The sequence below is a fragment of the Ceratosolen solmsi genome, unplaced genomic scaffold, assembly GCF_000503995.2.
Source record: "Ceratosolen solmsi marchali unplaced genomic scaffold, CerSol_1.0 scaffold28, whole genome shotgun sequence".
NCBI lineage: Eukaryota > Metazoa > Arthropoda > Insecta > Hymenoptera > Agaonidae > Ceratosolen > Ceratosolen solmsi.
The window spans coordinates 3,085,763-3,107,461 of record NW_011948429.1 but is presented as its reverse complement, the minus strand read 5'-3'; the positions used below and the strand labels follow the sequence as shown (position 1 = coordinate 3,107,461).

General features: G+C 41.6%; 2 protein-coding genes across 2 annotated transcripts in view; both read right to left on the bottom strand.

Moving 5' to 3' along the window:
* Window positions 1-17,164, bottom strand: part of LOC105363782 (rap guanine nucleotide exchange factor 2-like) — a 163,067-nt gene extending 145,903 nt beyond the window's left edge. The window contains exon 1 of the mRNA XM_011501555.1: window positions 17,087-17,164. Within this exon, the coding sequence (XP_011499857.1) occupies window positions 17,087-17,106 (20 nt within the window). The 5' untranslated portion in view covers window positions 17,107-17,164. The remainder of the gene's footprint in view (window positions 1-17,086) is intronic.
* A 3,979-nt stretch (window positions 17,165-21,143) lies between these two features.
* Window positions 21,144-21,699, bottom strand: part of LOC105363870 (rap guanine nucleotide exchange factor-like) — a 6,711-nt gene continuing 6,155 nt past the window's right edge. The window contains exon 2 of the mRNA XM_011501672.1: window positions 21,144-21,272. Within this exon, the coding sequence (XP_011499974.1) occupies window positions 21,144-21,272 (129 nt within the window). The remainder of the gene's footprint in view (window positions 21,273-21,699) is intronic.

Here is a 21,699-nt window from a genome sequence, read left to right as displayed (position 1 = left end):
CCCCTCCCCCCACCCCCCGCCACCGCCACCGCCACCGCCACCACCACCACCACCACCACCACCACCACCACCACCCGATCGATCCACGCCATTAGCAATTAACCAATGTACATAAAGCGAAAATAGACCGGAATCCCAAGACTCGGAAGCAAAGTACGAGCAGCCGCGCCTGCTTGGCCCATTCCCAGAATCGGTGGCCAAGTCAGGCTAAGGGGCCGTCCCTCGGGACGAGCTCGACAACGGCAGCAGCAACAACAGCAACGATAGCTTACCTTACCCGCGCCCCTCCCGCCAACGACTCACGATTCCCGATCTCGCGATCGACAATCAATGATCACGGGAGTCTCGTTGTCTGCTGACTGGCCCTCCCCCCCCCCCCCCCCAAGGACAACTAGGAGCGACAGAGCCGATCGATTCGCCCTCTCGCACTCGCTCGACAGCTCCTTCCAATGCTGGCCCACGCGATCGCTTCGAGCGCCACCGTCGTAGCCCCGTCAATCTCCCGGGTACCTACCGGGATCCGGCTTCTTTGGCTTTGGTCCCCGACAGCCAACAGATCTCGCAAGCTGCTCGCTTTTATCGCTCGAACTCCAGGTGCGCTCGCTCATCGCCTCCCCGCGGCAAGTTTAGTAGTTTAGTAGTAACGAGTGACGACGAGTACCCGCAAACTCGCCAATTTCATCATGCCGAAGTAGTTGGAAGGCAAGTCGAATAATCGATGAGGAGCGGAGTCGAGCTGAGCCAAGCACAATAGAGTGATGGAGAATAAAGATGGAGACTAGAGGTAGAGGTGGCTATAGGGAAATAGAGTGAGGAATATGGTTGGAATATGGTATGGGGGGGGGGGGTTAAGAAGATATTGCATTTCTTACAAAGCAAAGCACGCGTATTATTTTAATTACGGACCTTTTGAATCCTAATGTCCCTACCGGCATTAAACTTGTTATTACAAATTCGCGCGTACTTTTTTTAAGTAAACCGCGGCTCGGGTTATTACGGTGGGATACCGCTGTTATTATGGTGCGCTCAACCTCCCGACTACTACGAAAATCCACGAGTCATAATTTAATGGGACGACTTAATGATTACACTAATTAAACAATTGTACGGTACTGTTAGCTTAAATTTTTAAAATGGCCGTACAATCTCGCGCGAAGGTAAAGGTCCACGGAGTGCCCGTAATAACATTATTCAACGATTCGACTATAAATGTAATTGCAGTTAGAAATGCTAACGATTACAGCAACGATAACGCAGTTAACGATGAAGACGACGACGACGACGACAAAGACAACGATGACGACAGCACAAGCAGCAATATAAAAAACAACGATAGGTGTGCGCTACAATACGATCTCGTGGTATTTTCCTCTTCGGCATCATCTGGCTCGACGTTTTCGCTGAAAGCAATTAGCAATTTGAGGTCAGTGTAGGCCTACTGCACGGCCAATCGGCTTCGCATTAAATCCACGCGAAAATAATAACAAAGTTCGAAGAGGGTCGGCAGGGAAGGACGAGTAGTAAATAATGTTTTTATAAGTATTGAGTCGATTTGGTTGGTGTTGGTTAATAATGAATAGGACCGATGGATGGTATTCGCGTAACCAAGTCCATTGCGAATGGATTCATTTCGCGAGAGCCAAGCGCGCAATTGGCATTTTACTCCCAACACGTTTATTAAGTATTATTTATCGCGATGCGAGCGCCGGTCATTGGGCAATGCGACTCGATAAAGGAAAGCACCCCGCCGAGTGGATGGATGGACTTGTGAGAGGCGAGTTATTGTCCTCTGGTTAGTAGCGATGACGTTAAGGGCGCAGAGTTCACAATCGCACAGTCGCCAAGAAAGCGAGAAGGACGAGTAGAGGCAGTTTCTCTCACCGGTCATCCTGAGTGACGGTGATGTCGGGCGGCGGTGGCGGTGGCGGGGGCAGGGGGGCACCGTCCGTGGCATCCAGCTTGCCGGATATTTGGCACTCTTGGTTTCTCTCCGTCCTCCTCTCTTCCAGAGATATCACCTAATGTACCCGCGGTGCGTGCGCCTTTCACGTACTCTCTCTCTCTCCCCCTCTGTCTCTTTCTTTCTCTCTCTCTCTCGCTCTCTCTCTCTCTCTAACTCTCTCTAACTCTCTCTAACTCTCTCTCTCTCTCTCTCACTCACTCACTCACTCACTCTCTCCCGAAGGCCGTCTTCAACACTTCATCAAACTCACACCGCAAACACGTGCGCGCGTCAAAAACGCGAAGCTCAGCGGCTACGTTGAGCGAACGTCACCCGGCCGCTCGACGCGCGTAACTGTGACTCCCAGTGCTTTCCTCGCCAGGGTATCCGCCCACCTCCCCTCCGCAACCGAGGCCCCGGTGCATGCGCGCGGTGAATGGAATGTTCGTGCGCGCCGTTGAAAGAATTATTGCGTCCCAAGCTGTTGTTTAATGCCGCGGCGGCGCTGTTGTTTGTCGAGCGCGTAAGAGGAGAGAGAGAGAGAGACGAGAGAGACGAGAGTGACAAGAGAGGGTGGGATAGAGAGAGGGAGTGAAAGAAACTCGAACCCCTTTTCAACCCGTGCAACTTGCACTGATTCGCGTAGTTTTAGCATATTTGGGCTGATAAGACGCGCGTCGCGCATTAAGTTCTCCTTCGCGATAATCCGATGGCCAGGCGTCAAAGTACGATGGGCGAGAGCGAAATCCGCCTTCTTTTGCCGGTGAATGGAAGATCATTGCGGAATCGCAAGTGACTTTTTCGTACTCGGCGATTCCGTGTTTACGATAAAATTCTCGCGCGGCCTCCATTTGCAACTCATTTAAGAATTTAATAAACGAAAGTGAGCGGACCCAACGTCTTTCGAAAGGTTCTTATATTTTTATACAGCTTAGTTTCTTTCTAGCGACGCCTGAATTGTTTTTAAATTATCGGAAGACCGCAAGTTTCCGCATAAATATGCTGGCTTTCTCATGCTCGAATCTATTAATTTTTTCGCCCAATACAACTGGCAGTACACATAAGAAGATTCCGAGAGGCCGAGGTCACGACAATACGCCGAGGCGACTCGCAAACATTGACTATCCGTTTACGAGTAGATGCCGCTTGTCTATTCCTTGATGCCGCCTATTGTTGCTCCAAGTATAAATTTGCAATCAAATTACACATTCATCTATTACGCCGCGACTTGACTTTGATTCAACAAATGCCAATTGCAAATGAATATTCGAGTCCGCGTCTTCTCTGTCAATCTAAAGAAAGAGAAGCTTTTATTTGCAATTCGAAATTTTATGTGGAGAAATGATTATTTAATGGATTCGTCGCTTGAAAATCAATATTTCCACTGGATATTATGGAATAATAGCCAGCGTTTATTTTCGTTGGAGAAAACAGTGAAAATGTTGATACGCCGCTTATTTCCAATAGCTGCAATAACCGGCGAACAGAGAAATTCATGTATTTCAATTAAATTCGCCCGTACCGTGCATACTTCCTCGCAATTTGCTTCGCCGTGCGCGCTTATTGCGAAATGATAAAGTTTCGCGCGAACGCAACTTTTAACGACGCGACTCCGATGACGATCGAGTTGTCGCTGACCATCTCGTTAACAACAGCAGCTTACATTATTTCCATAATAACGACGAATTTACGTTTATTCTTACTTCTTTTGTTTTTGTTTTTGTTTTTTTTTTTTTTTTATAAGCTCGGGTTATCGCACACGTGTCTGCCTGAGAAATTACGTCACAGTTCAAACACGCTTTGACTGTCTTTCACTACTAACATATTCATAAAATTATGCAATAATATGCAAAACCAACCTCTGCCCGCTCGCTCGCTCGCTGGCTCACTTGCTCATTAATTAATGAGCCACACGTACGAGGAGATATGCTTAATTGCTCGGACTAATAGATATAATTGTTAGAAATAGCCACTTAGATCGCGGCTCTCAAAATAACGACAATCGTAAATATTACAAGCCACCTTGTGTATTCACCAATAATCACATACACGCCATCTATTCCACTCCATTCCTTTTCGATCAAACAATTTCTTCGAGGTAAATAAAATCGCCCGGCTGAACAGCAACGCAATCAGCAGGCACTCGCTTGCAACTCCATCGGGACTGCCAATCGTTTGACAACCATATCCCCTCCCCTACTCGGCTCGCTTCTCCCTGGGCACATGGAGAATAATGACAAAACTCGTAAGGAAGCGGGCATACGCGAGATAAATAAATCGGCCAAACGAGTCCATTTGTCCAAAGTAAGCACGGCCTTCGCGTGGCCCACACGCAGCTGCCAACTCTATTTTCAGGAACACGAATATCCGGGACACGCGGCCACTGATCCCTGCGTAGTAGGGTTGGCGAGGGGTGTAGAGGAGGACGAGTGGGGGTATTCTTGCGGTGGAAGGATGCCTATGAAAGGATTGTGGGAGCAAAGACGAGCAACGAGTTGGCTTGGGGCCGGTGAAATACGTGGCCTACTAGGGGAGGAAAAATGGAAAAGTGCTTCGTCGAGGCAGGATTTGCCGCTGGAGGTAAAATACTCTCATCTCCCCTTTTACCATTTTACATTTTACAGGCAACATATTTATCATACGGAATATCGATCGAGTCGATACGCAAGCGGTCCAGCTTTGCGAACTTGGTTTTGTAATGATGCAAGGGATACGAAGATAATCGATCGGCCAATGCAATACTATTGAAATTTCCAGAATTCCTGGATCGAGCAAGGGGGGGGGGGATTTTAGAAACTTTAATAAATATGTTTCTATGGAAACGAGACGAGGGTGCGTTCGTTACCCTTCTAGCGTCTCTCTCTCTCTCTCTCTCTCTCGTTTTCTTTCATTGTGTTGGAGAGTATGTACGAGTGGGTGTCATTCTGCGAGAGAGAGAGAGAGAGAGAGAGAGAGAGAGAGAGAGGAGAATGAGGAGAAAAGACATTTTAGCGACAGGCAATGAAACCAAGGAGACATTCGACATTCGGTGTTTATGAAAGTATTTACAAGCTTGACAGCCGCATTTAGGCGATTCCCATTGCCCATTTGCTCTTCCGCAACGAGCGATAAGAACACGAAAGAGCGTGAAAAGCAAGGAACTGGTCGGAAAAGGATTTCGCGCATAACCGTTTTCTTTCTAATGCGACTTTCTACACGGTGACTAGAGTTGCGGCGGCCTAACAAAGGTTCATTGCGAGCTGCTTGGCGCCGATAAATTTAGCGCATAATCATCCGGGTAGAGTCGCAATACGATTCGTGCTCCTGATGAGCTATGAACTCGCGATGAGAACTGGTGGTGCGGGGGAGGCGCGCGATAGGGAAGTAAAAGCAGCTGGAAAGAAATAAAGGAGAGAAAAGTCGGCGCGAAAGATGGAAAAATTCACGGTGTGCGGGCGAATCGAGGACGAGCGAGTACTATAAAGTATATACGTATGCAACTCGCATTGCGATCGTCCTCCTGATATATTCTCCTCTCTATCTATATTTCTCTCTCTCTCTCTCTCTCTCTCTCTCTCTCTCTCTCTCTGTTAAGAGTCCTTCTACTATATAACGACCTTAAGTGCTCATTGCTTTAAGAGGTGATCCTACCATCAAACTCCTTTTTCTTTTCGCTTTCGAATGCTCTCGCTGCCACTCGTAGGAACTCGAGCATCGCGAGCCTTCCTGCGTCTCGTTTGCAAAATTGTCGGCGTGGCCGCTCGTCGCTGCCCGATAAAAAGCAAAAACAAAACCAAAACATAAAAAAACAAAAGTAAGGAGAAGGAGAGAGACGAGCGAACGATTCAGTCCCCGTAATCATGAATCGTGAAAAGACTCGGCTCCAATCGACAATCCCTGGCCTCTCCGAAAGTTTGGTTTACGCGAGGCCAGGAAGAAAGCCCGACAAATTAGGCCTGCGGCGCTCCTACGTCCGCCCATTGCTCCCCCTCGCCCATTCCCGTCCCACCCGAGTATTCGCACACTCGCGACGCGTTGAAATTCCCTTGACTCTTTTACTCGGGACCGTCGTGCAATTACTCGCCATTTATAAATCTTTGGACTCGCAGCTTCTCTCGGCGACGACGATGCACGCGATTGTTATTGCCCGACGTAACGAGGCACCCGAGTCCTTAGTCCTTCCGTATTAATTATACCGTTTATTCGATTAATGGCGAAAGTCGCGATTCGTCGTCGCGTGCGTTGCCTTAAATGACATTAATCTCTTGGGGACTCGAAACCAGCGATTGCCTTAGTGGAAGTAGGGAATGGGGTCGCTGGACCCGCGCTAAGTTCGGTCTTGGGATTACTTTTCGTTGAAAAGGAGGCAGTCGGCCGGGACACGTACATCTCCGATCACGAAATCGCTCCTGTGCTCCATTATTATTCCCCGTCCGGCGGACATTCCCTTTCTTTCATTCTAAGCAACTTCCTTTGCCTCCGATCCACCGCGATACTCCCGACTGACGACTGCCTCTCGCGCCGGTTTTCTGTATCGTCATGGCGCGTTTCGCCCCGTCTCTTTCTCACGCTCATTACCCCACCCCCCTTCGCCAATACCTCCAGCCACTCCGCCCCTCGCGGCGCACCTTTGCCTCCTCCTCCTTCTCCTCCTCCTCCTCCTCCTCTTCTCCCTCTATGTTGAGCGCGCGCGCAATCCCTTCACTTCTCGTATACATTTATATGCGCGAGGCTTTTATGTACGCGCACACGTACTCGCGACTTTGTCTTCGTCTTCGTCTTCATTTCACAGGGCCGTGTCGCGACAGGTTGAAGCCTATCTCTCGGACCGTGTACCGTTTGATCCTATCCTTCAAATGCTCGCCTCAGTCTCCTCCTCCTCCTCCCCTCAACCACCGCCCGCTCGCCGACCCTTACGCTCACTACTCACGCTCAAACCTTATGTCCAGCTCCGCGAGTCGACTCGGTCGCTCTCATCGTACGCGCGTATTGGACGTATAGCTGCTAAGAGGTCTCGGAAATCCTGGAAGAAGATTGCAAAAGGAAGAGTACACGATATTTGCGGAGGATGATAAGCCGTGGATGTTGAGTGTCTACGTGCTTCAATGCCCGAGGTGGTGATGAATTAATTCTTTTACTTTAGAAGGCACGATATCCCTGTGTCTCGATCCTTTTTTCCATTTTGCTTCTTTCTTCTTTCTTTTTTCCTTTTTTTCATTTAACATCGGTTCATTGTGCTTAAAATCGCATAAAACTGTTTGTTTCGTTTATCGTGTGAATTATTTATGGCTGCTTTAGAAGTAAGAGTATCATTATATAATTCACACGTTGTTCCTCTCGCTGCAAAATCATCGAGATGCTTCGCTATTGACTTTCAAATAATAACTTTATTTATCATCCGTACCACAATTGTCTGATTTTATTTTGTTTACGCAAGGTGCTTATACAAACTGATAATTCGAATAAACATTGTATAATAGGAATAATGCAGAAGAAATTGTATAATACGCATCGGAAATACAACTTTATATACGACGTTCAAGACGTCAAATCTTATCGATAAATAAATAAATAAAATTAAATGATATTATGAATTATGAAATTAAATTATGAAAAAAATAATAGTAAACTAGTTGACATTAAACATTTTAAAAGAATTATTCGCGTATAAATACATTAATTTGCAATATTGCCTAATATTATGATCGAAGGAAAAAGCTTAGGAAAAAAAAAAACTTAAACGCACTAGGAAAAGAGAAGATGGAAAGTTTAAGCTAAGATAAACTATTGCGCTGAACATAACTACATTGAATAAGCATTATAACAAGTCTATATGATCTTTATTCATACAATTTATATTAGAGACAAGTATATATATATATATATATATTATTCATATCAAAATACAAACATAATTCATTCAAATTGTTTTCCAAAGATGAATATCTTAAAACGCTCAAATCACTGAACATTAATTATATATATATATATATATATATATATATATATATACGTATAGACTTTGTGTGTTATATCGATTAACCTTTTCATTAGTCACAATGTTTTATGGAAATTTTAATCGCGATGGCATTACTTGAATCGGAAAAATATTTGCAAAAATTGAAGCAACGAAATTTCAGTTTTTTTATTCGCCTGGATATAATACGGCTATCGAGCCATTATTGCTCAAATGTTCAGTCCTTCGACGCACTATAAAATAACAAATAGTTTTAATAAAAATCGACCGATGAAAACCAAAGGAATAGAAAATATCGAATAACCAAGGCTCGTTTAAATCTCGAGAAGAGCCAGCATTATTATTGACAGATTCATAACAAATTATTATGAAACGCGTATTGGGGGTAAACTGTAGTGAAACATATAATCGAGGAAATAAATGGAGTGTCCCGGGCTTGATAAATATGATTCTCGCAATAATAAAATTTATGCAATTTGTATAAGCTAAATAAGCACATTAGCCTTAAAACACTATAATCTAAGAAATTTTGCATCAATATAAATCTATTATTTATTATAAGAAGAAAAAGGCAATAATTGGTTTTAATGAGCAATTTGTATGATAAGAATCTTTTAATAAAAACGCTAATGATAAAACATTTTACAATATTTTAAAGAATATTTATGCGATGTTGGTTCAGCACTCAAACTAATAAGAAATTTATAACATATGGCTGTAAATTTTACTACACTGTCTCTCATTTTTTCAAAATACTATAGTGCTCGTTCATAATATAATTTAAAAATGAAATTTCATGGTGCAGTCGCTACGGATTTTGCCTTGAAACGAGTTTGAAGTTGAATAAAAAAATCATCGGACGTAATCGATGTGGCAGAATTCTTGCCATTCTGAACGCGAGGAGCAGTTAAAGTATTTAATCTAGACTCATATTTATTATAAAGCGAGGATATTTGTAGTGAAAAGATATTAGCAACAATTAACAGATGATTCACTTTGTTTAATTAAACCTTTCGCTTACCAAAGAAACGAAGGTATTATTTTATTCGAAATTATATCAAAAGTTCGCCTTGGAAGCGTGTAAGTGCGCAAATACAAATAAATTTGTTTAAATTCATATGATAAATCACAAGATCTTTAATTAATGATAATAGAAAGATCATGGCTTTGCATAAGGACGATTGTAATATTGTGCAGGTATTATGAAATATTTTCTTTCATCGTGTTTTCATTGTAAAATCGTATCGGAAACTACATAATTTTTTTACTGGCAATCCTACTCGATGTGAAATTTTTTTTTTTTTTTTTTTTTTTTTTTTTTAATACTTGCTTAAATGAAAATAGGTCATAAGCATTGAATCATTAAACTACATGTTACCAGAAAGCTCTGCATAATAAATAATAAAATGCTGAAGTAGCATTGTTGTGTAAGAGAAAAGCATCCGATAGTTAGACATCTAAAAATAAAATTTGCTTTAAATATTTATATAATTGTCGGACATATATGATAAATTGTTTTATTCGCGGATTCGTTGCATAACTTGTAAATGGAGGAGAGAGTCTTTGCTCCGTTAGAGAACAACACAAGTAATTTCCTCCTATCCTAAACCGAGAATTTATATAAATGTAAAAAATATGCGCCACCACAATATTATCAATAATAACTTACGTAAAATAATTTTAGTCAATTGGAAATCGAGGTTATTTTGCTTAATAGCAAACGGCAAATTTGACGGAGCAACCGAGTTATAATTACTGTCGCATCGATAATATCATTTATGATAACACAGTCTCCCCGTTAATGCTGCTGCAATAATTTACACATTATTATTATTGGGAAAAATTTTTCACCAACGCCAAGTACAAGGCTTACTAGATATATTACTTAATAATTAATAACATTACTTAACAATTAATTGACATTTATATTGTTTTATAAATATGGCTTTTGCCATTGAACATATGATTCTTTGCTTATAAAATGATAAAATGACGCGCGTTTGCGCGTGGGACTGTGGGTCGGTGAGTGGGAGGGTGGCCATGTGTGCGTTAGTTTAAAACAAAATTTTAATAATGTAATAAACAAGGCTTTTACTGTCGAAAATATGATAGAAAAGTAATACAAAATTTTTGTAAATATAATTATTTTAATAAAATATTTATAACTGCTGAAAGTGCGTGTGCGTGTGCGTGTGCAAGCGTGTGCGAATGTGAGTAAGCGAATCCATAATTTTAGATGATAAAGTTTTTTAAGTTAGAATTTATATTAAAAAAAAAATCATATATATGATTATAATTTTATTATAGTAGCAAGGTTAAATTGCATATGTCTGAGCAGAATGATAACGTCGCCGACATCATTAAATCGAGCAAAGCTTGTACTATAAAAAAGTAAAAATTTCTTCTTGCAAACTGATAATGAGATTAAAAACTCATGCAAATGACATAATAGAGTATCCGACCAATTGTTATTTGGTCAGCGGGTGATCATCGGTTTCCAATTACACCGAGTGCTGGATAAAGATGCACCTTTCGACGATTCTTACGAACGACGTTCCTTTCCCGTGCGAGCCAATTATCGAAAAGCGATAATCGCTTTCTGTCTCTCTCTCTCTCTCTCTCTCTCTCTATCTCTATCTCTATCTATCTATCTATCTACCTATCTATCTCTATATATTTATCTACATTTTCCATTATCAAAAAATATAAGGAAAGGGAGGTGGAGATTATTGTCAGGATGAGCTCAATCGAGTGAGAGCACAAGGTTGCACGTCACGTCATATCGGATAGGTTGCACAAAGGATGATGCACAAGTGCATCCTCGTGGCCCCTTGCATGCGTTGCCCCATTTTCCTTTTCTTTTTTTTTTTATTTTTTGTCTGGAAGGTGATGTCGTATCTCCTCCCTCCACTCCCCTTCCCGCTCGCCCTCTCTCTCTCTCTCTCTCTCTCTCTCTCTCTCTCTCTCTGTCTTTCTTTCACTGGCCTTACAGATACGGCAGTATCGACCTATTTTATGCCGAGAGACGAAAATAGATTTGCTACCGGTACTCGATTGCTCTTTGAAATTATGAATTTTAACCTGTTTTATAGTAGTAATCGGTGAATAAAAGAAATTGGTTTCTTTTTATGTATGACTATTTCGATTCAACGGTGAATTTCATTCGTATATATATGTTATATATATATATTTATACGATTTCGTTACTGGTTACATGGATTCGAGTGATCTAAGCTGTTTCATAAAATAAGAAAACAAACAGATTTTTATCGAGAACGAATAAAAATTTATACACAAGAAAGAGATATTTTTGTGGATTTATTGCGGAAGCTGCAATGTAAAAACAAAACAAAACAAAACAAATAAATACTAAAATGTGAGTTAACGTAAGTGGAAGATATATTTTTTTTTTTTCAATCACAGACTCGAACGTAACGGACTCACTATCATCGGAGAGTAAAAGCAATTGCAACCTTATTAATGAGCTTGTTAGCAAAATATTCTTTTAATAAATAGTTAATTAAGTTAGATGTCAACCACTGATGAAAGATCGTGCACATTTCTTATGGAACATAATGTGTTGGTTAATTTTTTTCTCACTTGCAAAATAGTTTAATATTACGGTAAATTTCATTTAACGAGGCACACAACAGCTCAATATGCAGGAAACTCGTAAAAGAGATCCTTGAATAATATGTTTGCGAAAATATGCGTAAGCAAATATGATTAAATGTTATCGAATGTGCTCATACGTGCTTGTGGAATATTTGTATTTTTTATTGCCGAGGGATCTTCTTCGAAATATTTTTTGATTTATTCGCATTTCTATATTGGCTTACGCACACGTCTCGAGCCACTCTTGTTCAGATATTCCGACGCAAGTTCACGCTACGTACGCACACATGTAAATACGCAATAGCGATTGTGCAATCTCAATTGACAAATGTGTCTTTATAGACGCGATACGATTAGCATTTTAAAAAGTAATAAAGATACGTTTGCACCATTCGGAGCTGATTTCTTATTAACTTATTTACTTGCATATTTGCCCTTTGAGGGAGAATAACTAATTGTCGCAAAAGAGCAACGTTGACTACGCTGATGCGTGTAAGTAATTGTATGGAAATAGAGTAGATTGGTGCATGATAAGAGATTATTAATTAAACGGAATATGAAATTGTAGTAGCGCAACTGCTCCTCTCCCTCTTCATTATTTTCGAGGCAACGAACTTCGTAAAAGCTGTTTGCGCGAAAAGTCCAGTTTTCGATGGAACACGGATAATTTGTTTCGTATAACCATGTTATCGTCCGTAAAGCGAGAATAAACGTCGATAAACGTCGATCGTCCAGCCTTTCATTAATCCGAGCGCATTGGAAGTAAAGGGCTGCAGCAATCTTATCCAATTGCGCGGCGCTGCTTAAGTTGCCATTAGGCAAAGTGGAAAATTAGCGCGATGCATAAGCCATGGAAGCTGTGTAAAATCGCGTTATTACCGATAAATGTATCGAGATGTATACTTTGTCCCCGTAAATAAAATACCTTTTCGTCAAATCACAGTAATAGAAACTAGCGAGGATTGGTTCTGGTGGAAAAGCGGCAAAAAACGAAGGAGGAAAAAGGACCGAGGAAGAATTTGAAAGAGGCGCAATAAATGTTTACGGCCCCCTCTTCCCAGTTGAGTGTTCACACACACACGCGCGCGCGCGCGCACACACACACACACACACCTTCTCTCTCTCTCTCTCTCTCTATCTATCTGTCTCTATCTCTCTCTCTCTCTCTCTCTCTCTCTCTCTCTCTCTCTCTCTCTCTCTCTCTCTCTCTCTCTCTCTCTCTCTCTCTCTCATTATCCCACCTTCCGGACCGGCAATTATTAGGCCCGCGATAAACACACGTTACCGCGACGCAGTAAAGGTAGGAAATCGTCGGTGGAGTGGGTGGCGAGGGGACGTCCTCCGTTTCCTGACTCCGAAGGGCCACCGCCACCTACGTCATTATCCGTCCCGCGCGACGACGAGCGTAGCTTGTAACTTCGGTAGCCCCGCGCTTTTTCGAGACGCCGTAAAATCGACGGCATAGTAGAGGCGGCGATGGCGACGACGCCGACGGTGCTCGTAAAAGCCAGCATTCTTCGGCCGAGGAAAAAAAAATCTCTCCGGATGGCGAGGGGGTCGGGATGGGAAAGTGGGATGAGGAAGAGGTGATGGAGGAGGAGGAGGAGACAGGTGATTAAGAGCGGCTTCAGGTGATTGAGAGCGATGCGCTCGAGATGTGAGAGAACGTTGGGGCGATAGTGGGACTGTGGGATGGGAGGGGGGGGGTGAGAGGAGGTACACGGGGATGATTGGGCGGGTGGAGAGGCGGGAGAGACAGCATCGCTTTATTTTGCCGTGAGGTAAGAAAGGGAGCAGCGAGCAGTCCCAAGGACTTGCTATGGGAGTGACATCGCCTCGCCCTAATTGTAATCAATCCCTGGAGGATTTTTCCACACAGGACTTGAATTAATATAGTGGGCGCGGTCGAGGGCGCGAGAGCGAGGGTGACGAGAGACTCGGCCGCTACGCTTAAGGAGAGCTCCTTTGTATATTGTGTTAGCTATCGGCTCGAGGAATAGCTAGGCGCAAAAAAAAGTGCCATAAAATTATCCTCGTTATCCGCCTACTGCAACGGGTGACGTATACTTCATACGGGACGAGACAAAGAAAAGTGCACGATGGGATGTAGCGATAAAGCGGTAGATGCATCATCTTGGAGGTTACGTGAAATTCTTCTGGTCATAATAAGCGGGCGTCGGAGAAGCGGTCGAATAATCCTGGAATTATTAAGTTTTACTGGTGGGGAGAAGGAGGCATTGACGGGAGCTTCGCGATTATCGTTCCAGAACACGTTCCTGTCACTTTGCTCACGCGAGTTTCAATGTTTTCCAACTATTGAAGCACACCGAATTGCCACTTTAAAAAGTATTTCGCTTTTCCGTAAAACTCGTAGTCGGCTTGTGTAAATGGCCAAGTCGTTGCTTTATCGCGTGAATGCTAAATACGAAAATTGTTGTTAAGCGATAGTAATGTTTCAGCGACTTGAATTTCAATTGATGTTAATGGCGAATCTTCGCAGACAGTTTAATATAGCTGAAAATTAAAACACGTTAGTTTATGGAGGCGTGAAGCTGCGCAGTGAATGCAGTGATGACGAGCAGAACCAATAGGTTGGCCAATCGGTTGTCCAATCGGTTACGGCACCAATTAATGAATGAACTAAAAAATCTACGTAGTAGATGGGAGTAAGTAAAAATTAATAGATCGTAAGCCGCCCTCGTGACAATAATAATCGTTGACAATAATAACAAATCGCTCGCGACAATGAAATTTGTTATGAAAGACTAGTTGGTCAAGTTTCATAAGAGAGAGAGAGAGAGAGAGAGAGAGAGAGAGAGAGAGAGAGAGGAGAGCTCTCTTTGTGCATTTTGTTTCGCGTTTACCACGTTTACCACGATTTCGACGATGCTAGCTCGATGGAAAGTAGGAAGCGATTGAATGGAGAAAGGAGAGAATAATTAAACTTGCTTATTCGCGATAAAAAAATGAAAAGAAACAAAGATGAAGCAATACTTTAAGTACGGACGATTGGCAATAATGTCTTTGCGCTTAGACACCGAAGGACTTGATTGAGAAGAGAAAATGATACGTGGAAGAAATGTCTTTAACATTAATTCGAAGTCTGAATAGGCGAGATGAATACGCCAAGTTTCAGCAAAATGCACAATGAGAATCTTACTAAGTAAGCTACATTGTTCGCATAGCTATTCAACTTTATAAGAGGCAAGTGAGCTTATATTTTACGAAGCAGTAAGCATAAGAATATTTACGGCTAATGCTTAAAAAAATATATATATGTGTGTGTGTGCGTGTGTGTGCGTGTGTGTGTGTGTGCAAGCAAAGTTATTGTAGTTTGCGGAGAAAATTACCTTTGCTTTCGACACGCTTCTTCCGCTCATGGCGTCGTCAAGCAAAGCATTAAAGTTCCCTTGTCGTATCGTCGAAACGTTTGCTTTTGTCGCACGTGTAGCGTTAATGGCTTAACCTTTTATTATATCGGGATTCCGCTGTAATTATGTACAGTGTTATCAACAGATGAAAATAAAAAATTTCTACAGCATTTCGTTGAAAATGCATTAATTCGTCAATGCACGATTTCCTCGCGTTAATCTTAAGAAAAAGCCAATTTTTATACATATAACATGGACATTATATAGATATACCAATGACTATTTGTAGAAAGAGAGTTTCGTCAACTCGAGCGCGGATTGATTATGCGCCTAATAAGTGAAATAATAAGAGGCGAAAGTCAGTGAGAGAAGGCGAAACGAGCGGCATCGATCTGTCCATCCTAAAACCAACTGCGAGCGAGAAAAACTTACGTAAAACAAGATTCTTCTCGTCTTTTATGTACAAAGTAGAAATACAATGTGCGATATAATGTACGATTGGTTAAGATGAATTGGTCATTGGTAGAGAGATTTGAAGAGCGCGACTCGAGAGAGCCGTCGTCCATCGCTCATTGTCATTCTCTGGGCTTCCACCAAGTTATCCGGATCTTAATTTATAGCGCGAAGCAAATTAATTTAACTCCCTTTGATCTTTCGTTGATTGGAGAGCCGTGATCCTCTCGAAGTCCTTGTTATTATTACATCGCGCTTTATTTCTATAATTTTATAAATATAAGCAATTTTGCAAAATCCTTTGGCGCTTGAAAACTTACGGGCGCTTGCTTTAAGAGGTCGATAGGCGAACAATAAAGTACGACGATAAATATTTATCGATAATTTATTGGTAGACAGTCGCGATCGATAGAATTAAGAAACTATATGTAAGCAATGGGGGCATTGGAAATGGAGATTGGAAGCGAAATTGTATCGTGAAATATGGCATGGGATAATTATTTATAAATATACGGTAAATAATAAATAGAATCAAGATCGCTTATGTATATTATTAAACAAATCTTTGTAGTGCAAAGAGAAGTGGGACGGCAGGTAATGAGAATTTAAAAGCTCGGCATATCGTTCATAAATAATGTGCAATGCATGGGATGTGACGTAAGCATTACTTACTTAGACGCTCGAAATGCCAATGAAAATAATAAAATAAATTTGGTTAATCTCTTCCGAGAGTACTGTGATTTCAACTTAAGTTATGATTCACTTCCCGTTACTTTTATGAATACGAACTTGTCAGCTGTTGCGCCTAAATCGAAATCTTTGATTATCGCATAAATCGATAAGGCGTAAAGGGAGATATGAAATTATTGCAAAATCATTATGCCCTAATGGCATTTATTAGCTTTCCATTTGTACGAAGAAAAATAAATTAAACGAAATAAAACGAACGAATCAGATTATCGCCAATTGGCAATTAATTGACCAAGTGGGCATTTAATACGGCTACGTTTGACCAATAAGGCGGACAAACGCATGAAACTCTAAATAAATATCGATTGCCAATGTATTATTAATAGTGGTGGGCAAAGCATAAACAGAATTAACTATTTTAAACAAAGCGGCTATGACAAGGTCATTTACAAATTATCACACGGGTTGATTACGCTTACTAAAGTCGAGATTTCGTACTAACGCATCAAAAAGCACCAAAGGCAATTAAATATTAATTCAACAAACAGCGATAATTATTTATCCTGAAAAGGTTCGCTCTTGCTTATTTATGCGATAACTACTAGAACGCCACTACAAGTCGGCATGAACATTGCGAATAAACAATCCGTACATGCGATGGCTCGGTGAAACGCTGCAATATTTTTTTTCAAGTATATTTAAGTCAACGATAGATTTTGTGTTTGTGTTTTTCTGTTTTTGTCTGTTTGTGTTTGCGTGCGTGCTTGTGCGCGCGCGTATAATATGGATAAAAGCACTTTTCGCCATGTTGAGTCATTGCGCTATTGATTTGGGTGGTACTATTATTATTATTATTATTATTATTATTATTATTATTATTATTATTATTATTTATTATTTATTTATTATTATTATTTATTATTATTATTATAATAGATATCTCATTGTAAGCATTTGCCGCTTGATCGCAATTCAAATCATCGCATGATAAAAATAAAAATATTTGTAAAAAAGATAAAAAGAAAAAGGGAAGAAAAGAGGAAAATTCACGACATTTACCTTGACCTGGGCAGGAACATGGATCCGTCGATGAAGACTGAGCCCGAGAGCAAAATGTACCAACTCGTTGCCAGTTCACCGGTGCTGTAAATAATAAATTTCATTGTAAATAATAACTTTCATGGTAACGAGGCGCTGCATTATAAATTTGGCTATTCAAACTGATAAGGATTTTCAACGATAGACATTACTGTAACTCAACTACAGTAACATATTTAATAACCATTATTCATCCTGTTATCCTGACAAAATATTGTAAATGTAACGACATTACGTTCATTAAGCTCACATTGTATATTACGTATTGTCACGTAGGGTTAAAAGCCATTACATACACATACACTCGGCATATTATAAAGACGACTCTCGGTTATTGAAATTGATACGAAAAAAATCAAGTTCACGTAGTGGCCTACGTAACGTTCTAGCGCAATTATGTATGCACATAAACGTAATTCGTTGGTACGTCGACGAAAATCGGAAATATTCACAGCCAATTCTACAACAAAGTTCCATTTGCCCGAGGCACCTTTCTATTTTTAAGGACCGTTCCCAACTATCCACACTTGCAAATATCCTCACTATATCCCTCGACTCCATTGATTTCCCCCTCGTTGAATCACGCTTGTCACATAACTTGCCCAACCACAAGCGCGATTCTCTTAAATTTCTCCAAATGTGAAAGTGAGACAAGCTCTAGGTTAACGGCCAAATTTTTTACATATCCTCGGAGAAAGAGGCATGCCCCCACATAATAGAGAATTCGATCGTGAAAAAGAGGCGCGGGAGAGGGCCGCGATACAATTGCCGAGAGCCGATGGCCGGCAATAATCAAAAGTTCAGGCTCTCGTCGTTCGGAGAAAGTCGTGAAATTCGTTGGATACGCGCACGGGACATACGATAAAGCATCGTCTCCTAAACCACATCCTTGATGCATCCGGCGAGCGATCGGTCAAACCCGGACTCTTACACGGGCCTCTCCTTATCGGCCGCCTCGGCCACGTCGTCGAGCGCTTCAACCTCCCAACCGCGCAATGTCGCCTCATCTCTAGCCCGTCATCGGGAAATCTTACCGCTCGCGGCGGACATTGTCCTCTCCGAAAATATGACAACACTGGACGGGCATTCCGCGGGACTCTCGGTGCCCCCCCCCTCCCATCACCCAATCCCCCGGGCCCTTACCGCACCCGTCCCACACGGTAAATCATGCCGCTCCGCGCGGCGCGCGTGCACAATGCGCGCTGCATTCCGCTTTTCCAACTAATGACGGTCTAGCTGGTGGGGGAGGGGACTTCGCGATCCGTTATGTACGCGCGACGGTGGGCAACGGCGACGACCGGAAGCCCCGGCTCTTTCTTGTTGTATTATAAAGAACGGCCCAGCGGCCTAACTCCGACCATATAAAGATGATTCCGATGGTTCCGAGAAGTTCCGGGACGAAGAGAGCCGAGCGAACGGCCAAGTCGCCTTTCAGAAATGTCCATTCAAGGTGGCGAGACACCTATCTCGGGAACCTCCTTTTCAGGAATTTTCCGAGTCTGCGACACATCCCGGACGAATGGGCGCTTCAACCGAGTCGATGCGCTACTCCGTATCTCGACGGTCGGTAAGTCGGATGTCGGAGTTTAATAGTTTGAGATTTTCAGCTGGGAGTACTGGAAATTCCTGTATTAATTTGATTATCACGCGTGAAAGTAATGCAAATTATCTGTATAAGCTCAAGGATAAGGTTGGAGCGCGTGTGATCAAATGAGCTCGGATATCGAGTATTGGTATGTGAGAAGTGAAAGCAACGATATCGCACGGCGGTGCGACGATTGCCGACTTATCGACGGAACGACACACAACCGAAATATCGGTAATACAGTTTCCTAAATTTCTTATTTAAATGATGTTGGCGGAAGCTGGCGGGCGGCTTTATAGGTGAATTATAAGAACGGGGGGAGGCGCCACTCATGCTTTCCAGTGTATTCCCGGTACTGAGTTCTCGCATAACACGTGGTTATGGTGGTGGTGATGGTGGTTCTGATGGCGGTGGTGATGGCGGTGGTGATGGCGGTGACGGCAACGGTGGTCGCCGTCGTCCAAGGTCGTATCTATCTTTGATCTAACATTGATTATAAAATCAGCCAGCCCGTGTCAATTGATAAGATTTTTACGAAAATAATGCAATTGTCGGCACATTTTTCCGCGCAAATCAACTTTAGTTATTCTTAGTGTGTGTGTGTGTGTGTGTGTGTGTGTGTGTGTGTTGCGTGTCGATGTTGATTTTAAGACGAGATAAGAAGAGAATATATTATTTATCGATAGCATGGGAGAATTTATGTGTGCGATTGCTCGACATGACATTGAAGAAAAAATTATGATTAATTTTCATTTACCATATGTATCCGTTTAATGATACGTGTCTCATTATGAGTTAAAAAGAAATGTTGATAATCAGCACGTGTGCAGTACTGGTTTCTCTTGTTTCTGTTTTTCCTTTTTATTCTTGTTGTAATTAATAGTGAAACTAATCTCTCTGAAATTTTCAATATTTAATGTGGCGACCAATCGATCGATAACAAAAGAAACAAAGGCTCGGAAATTTTTATATAATCATCGGCTGTTTCTTAGACGGTTAGGCAGGAGTTTTTGAATCCGATACTAAAATGTTTAAATTTTTAATTTATCCTGTTTTTAATGTACTCGCAAAAAGCCAGATACAGAGTCTGTAGGCGAAATGACAAGGAAATCAATATTGATGAATCCATTAAGGTCTCTTGGTGTCTCTCTCTCTCTCTCTCTCTCTCTCTCTCTCTCTCTCTCTCTTATTACAATTTATTATTGATGTAATACAAGGAGCCGGAGACATAAGGTAATTGTAATGCTTAAAAATAGCTTCGCTCCCCTTTTTCTTACTGATATATGCAATTTTTATATCATTGCTATGTGCCAAGTGAAAAGCGGATCCCGCGACGCATATGACGTTTTTCTGATCGGTGATGACAGGATCCGTTACACAAGCCACTGCAATCGCGCCTGCCATGGGAACATTTATTTAAAGAGCAAAATATCATAATGTCAGTCTCTTTTGTACCCGTGTGTGCGTGCGTGTGTGGGAGAAGAGTTTCTACAGCAGAGTTAACTCTCTCCGTCCACTTGACTTAAGACATTTACATTTTTTCTCGGCTTTTTAGCCACTTTTATTTATAATAATGAGTTCGATCCGGACTTGCGCCATTCTTCCCATGCATTACTTTTACTTTCGGATCATTTTTCCTTAAGTTGCAATATTTCTTCTTTGTTTTCATCGCATAGTACACGTTGTATGTAATACCACATTATACGAGTATCAATCAAATATTTTGATACTTCACATAAGCAACGGCTATATTTATAGTTCAAACTTTCATTAATAGTAATTCATTAATAAGAAGAATGAAATAATAAAAAAGATTAATAATAATAATAATAATACTCATTTGATTGAAATAAGCATGCAATTCATCTTTATTCGTTCTAATGTTATAATATTTTCAAATGCCAAAGGACTTATTTCCGGTAATTACGCCCAATGTCAATTTCGTATTTCATATTTCATATTCCATGTTCCGAGTGTCGTTATCGCATTAAAAAAATTATTGAAATTTTATCGAACATCTATTATTAAAAATTAATCATACATCTTGCCTGCGCTATTACTTGCACTTTCTCTGAGCTGTAAAAAAAAAAGAAAAAAAAAACGCGATTTATTGGCATACTGTCGACGTACCCATCAATGTGCAAAAGCGGACACACGAGCGTAATCTCGCGATTTTGAACTGTCCAATCTTGTATTGCGTCAACATTCTGCATATTCAATCTGTCGATTCTTCCCAAAAACCTTCGGAATCTCAATTGAAAAACGACCAATTTGTAAACGCAACGGACCATGCACACATCACGAATACTTACAAGCACGCCGGCAAATAACACATAATAGCATACATAATAGAACTAATAAAACAGAGAGAGAGAGAGAGAGAGAGAGAGAGAGAGAGAGAGAGCAATATTTAGTATCTAGATAGTATACTTACTAGTAAAGGACGTGATTCGCGTGATGTCTCTCATAGCGAACGGTTTTGCACAGTCCGCGCAACACCGAATCCCGACAGGGACGCAGCGCCTCCAGCCCGAGGAGTCCATAATAAATGAATTGGAGATCCTGAAACAGTGGAGAAGAGTCGTTACAGTAAAATTTAAGACGATGTCGCGGAAATGAGAGCTCTAAAGCTTTCTTAATAGACCGAGCGCTCGACTTGTTCTTACGGCTATCCGATTTATCAGTAGCGGACGGGGGCTTTGACTTTTAAATGGCGACTATGGTGCACTTGGCTCTAGGAAGCGTCGCGCATAATTTTTCTCCATATTCGCCTAAGTTGCTTGAATGATAAATCGAAGCGTGATTGCTTGGCGGCTGTCATTGCGTCGGATAATCATTCCATTTCATTACGATATATCGGGCACAATGTGACGTATGATTATGATCATTTATCCACTCGTTAACACAACCTTCCCTGTGTATCGTCCGATCTATCAGGCCTCGCCGCTTTAGCCCCTCGATTACGGTGTATACGGCTAAGTCAGACCGC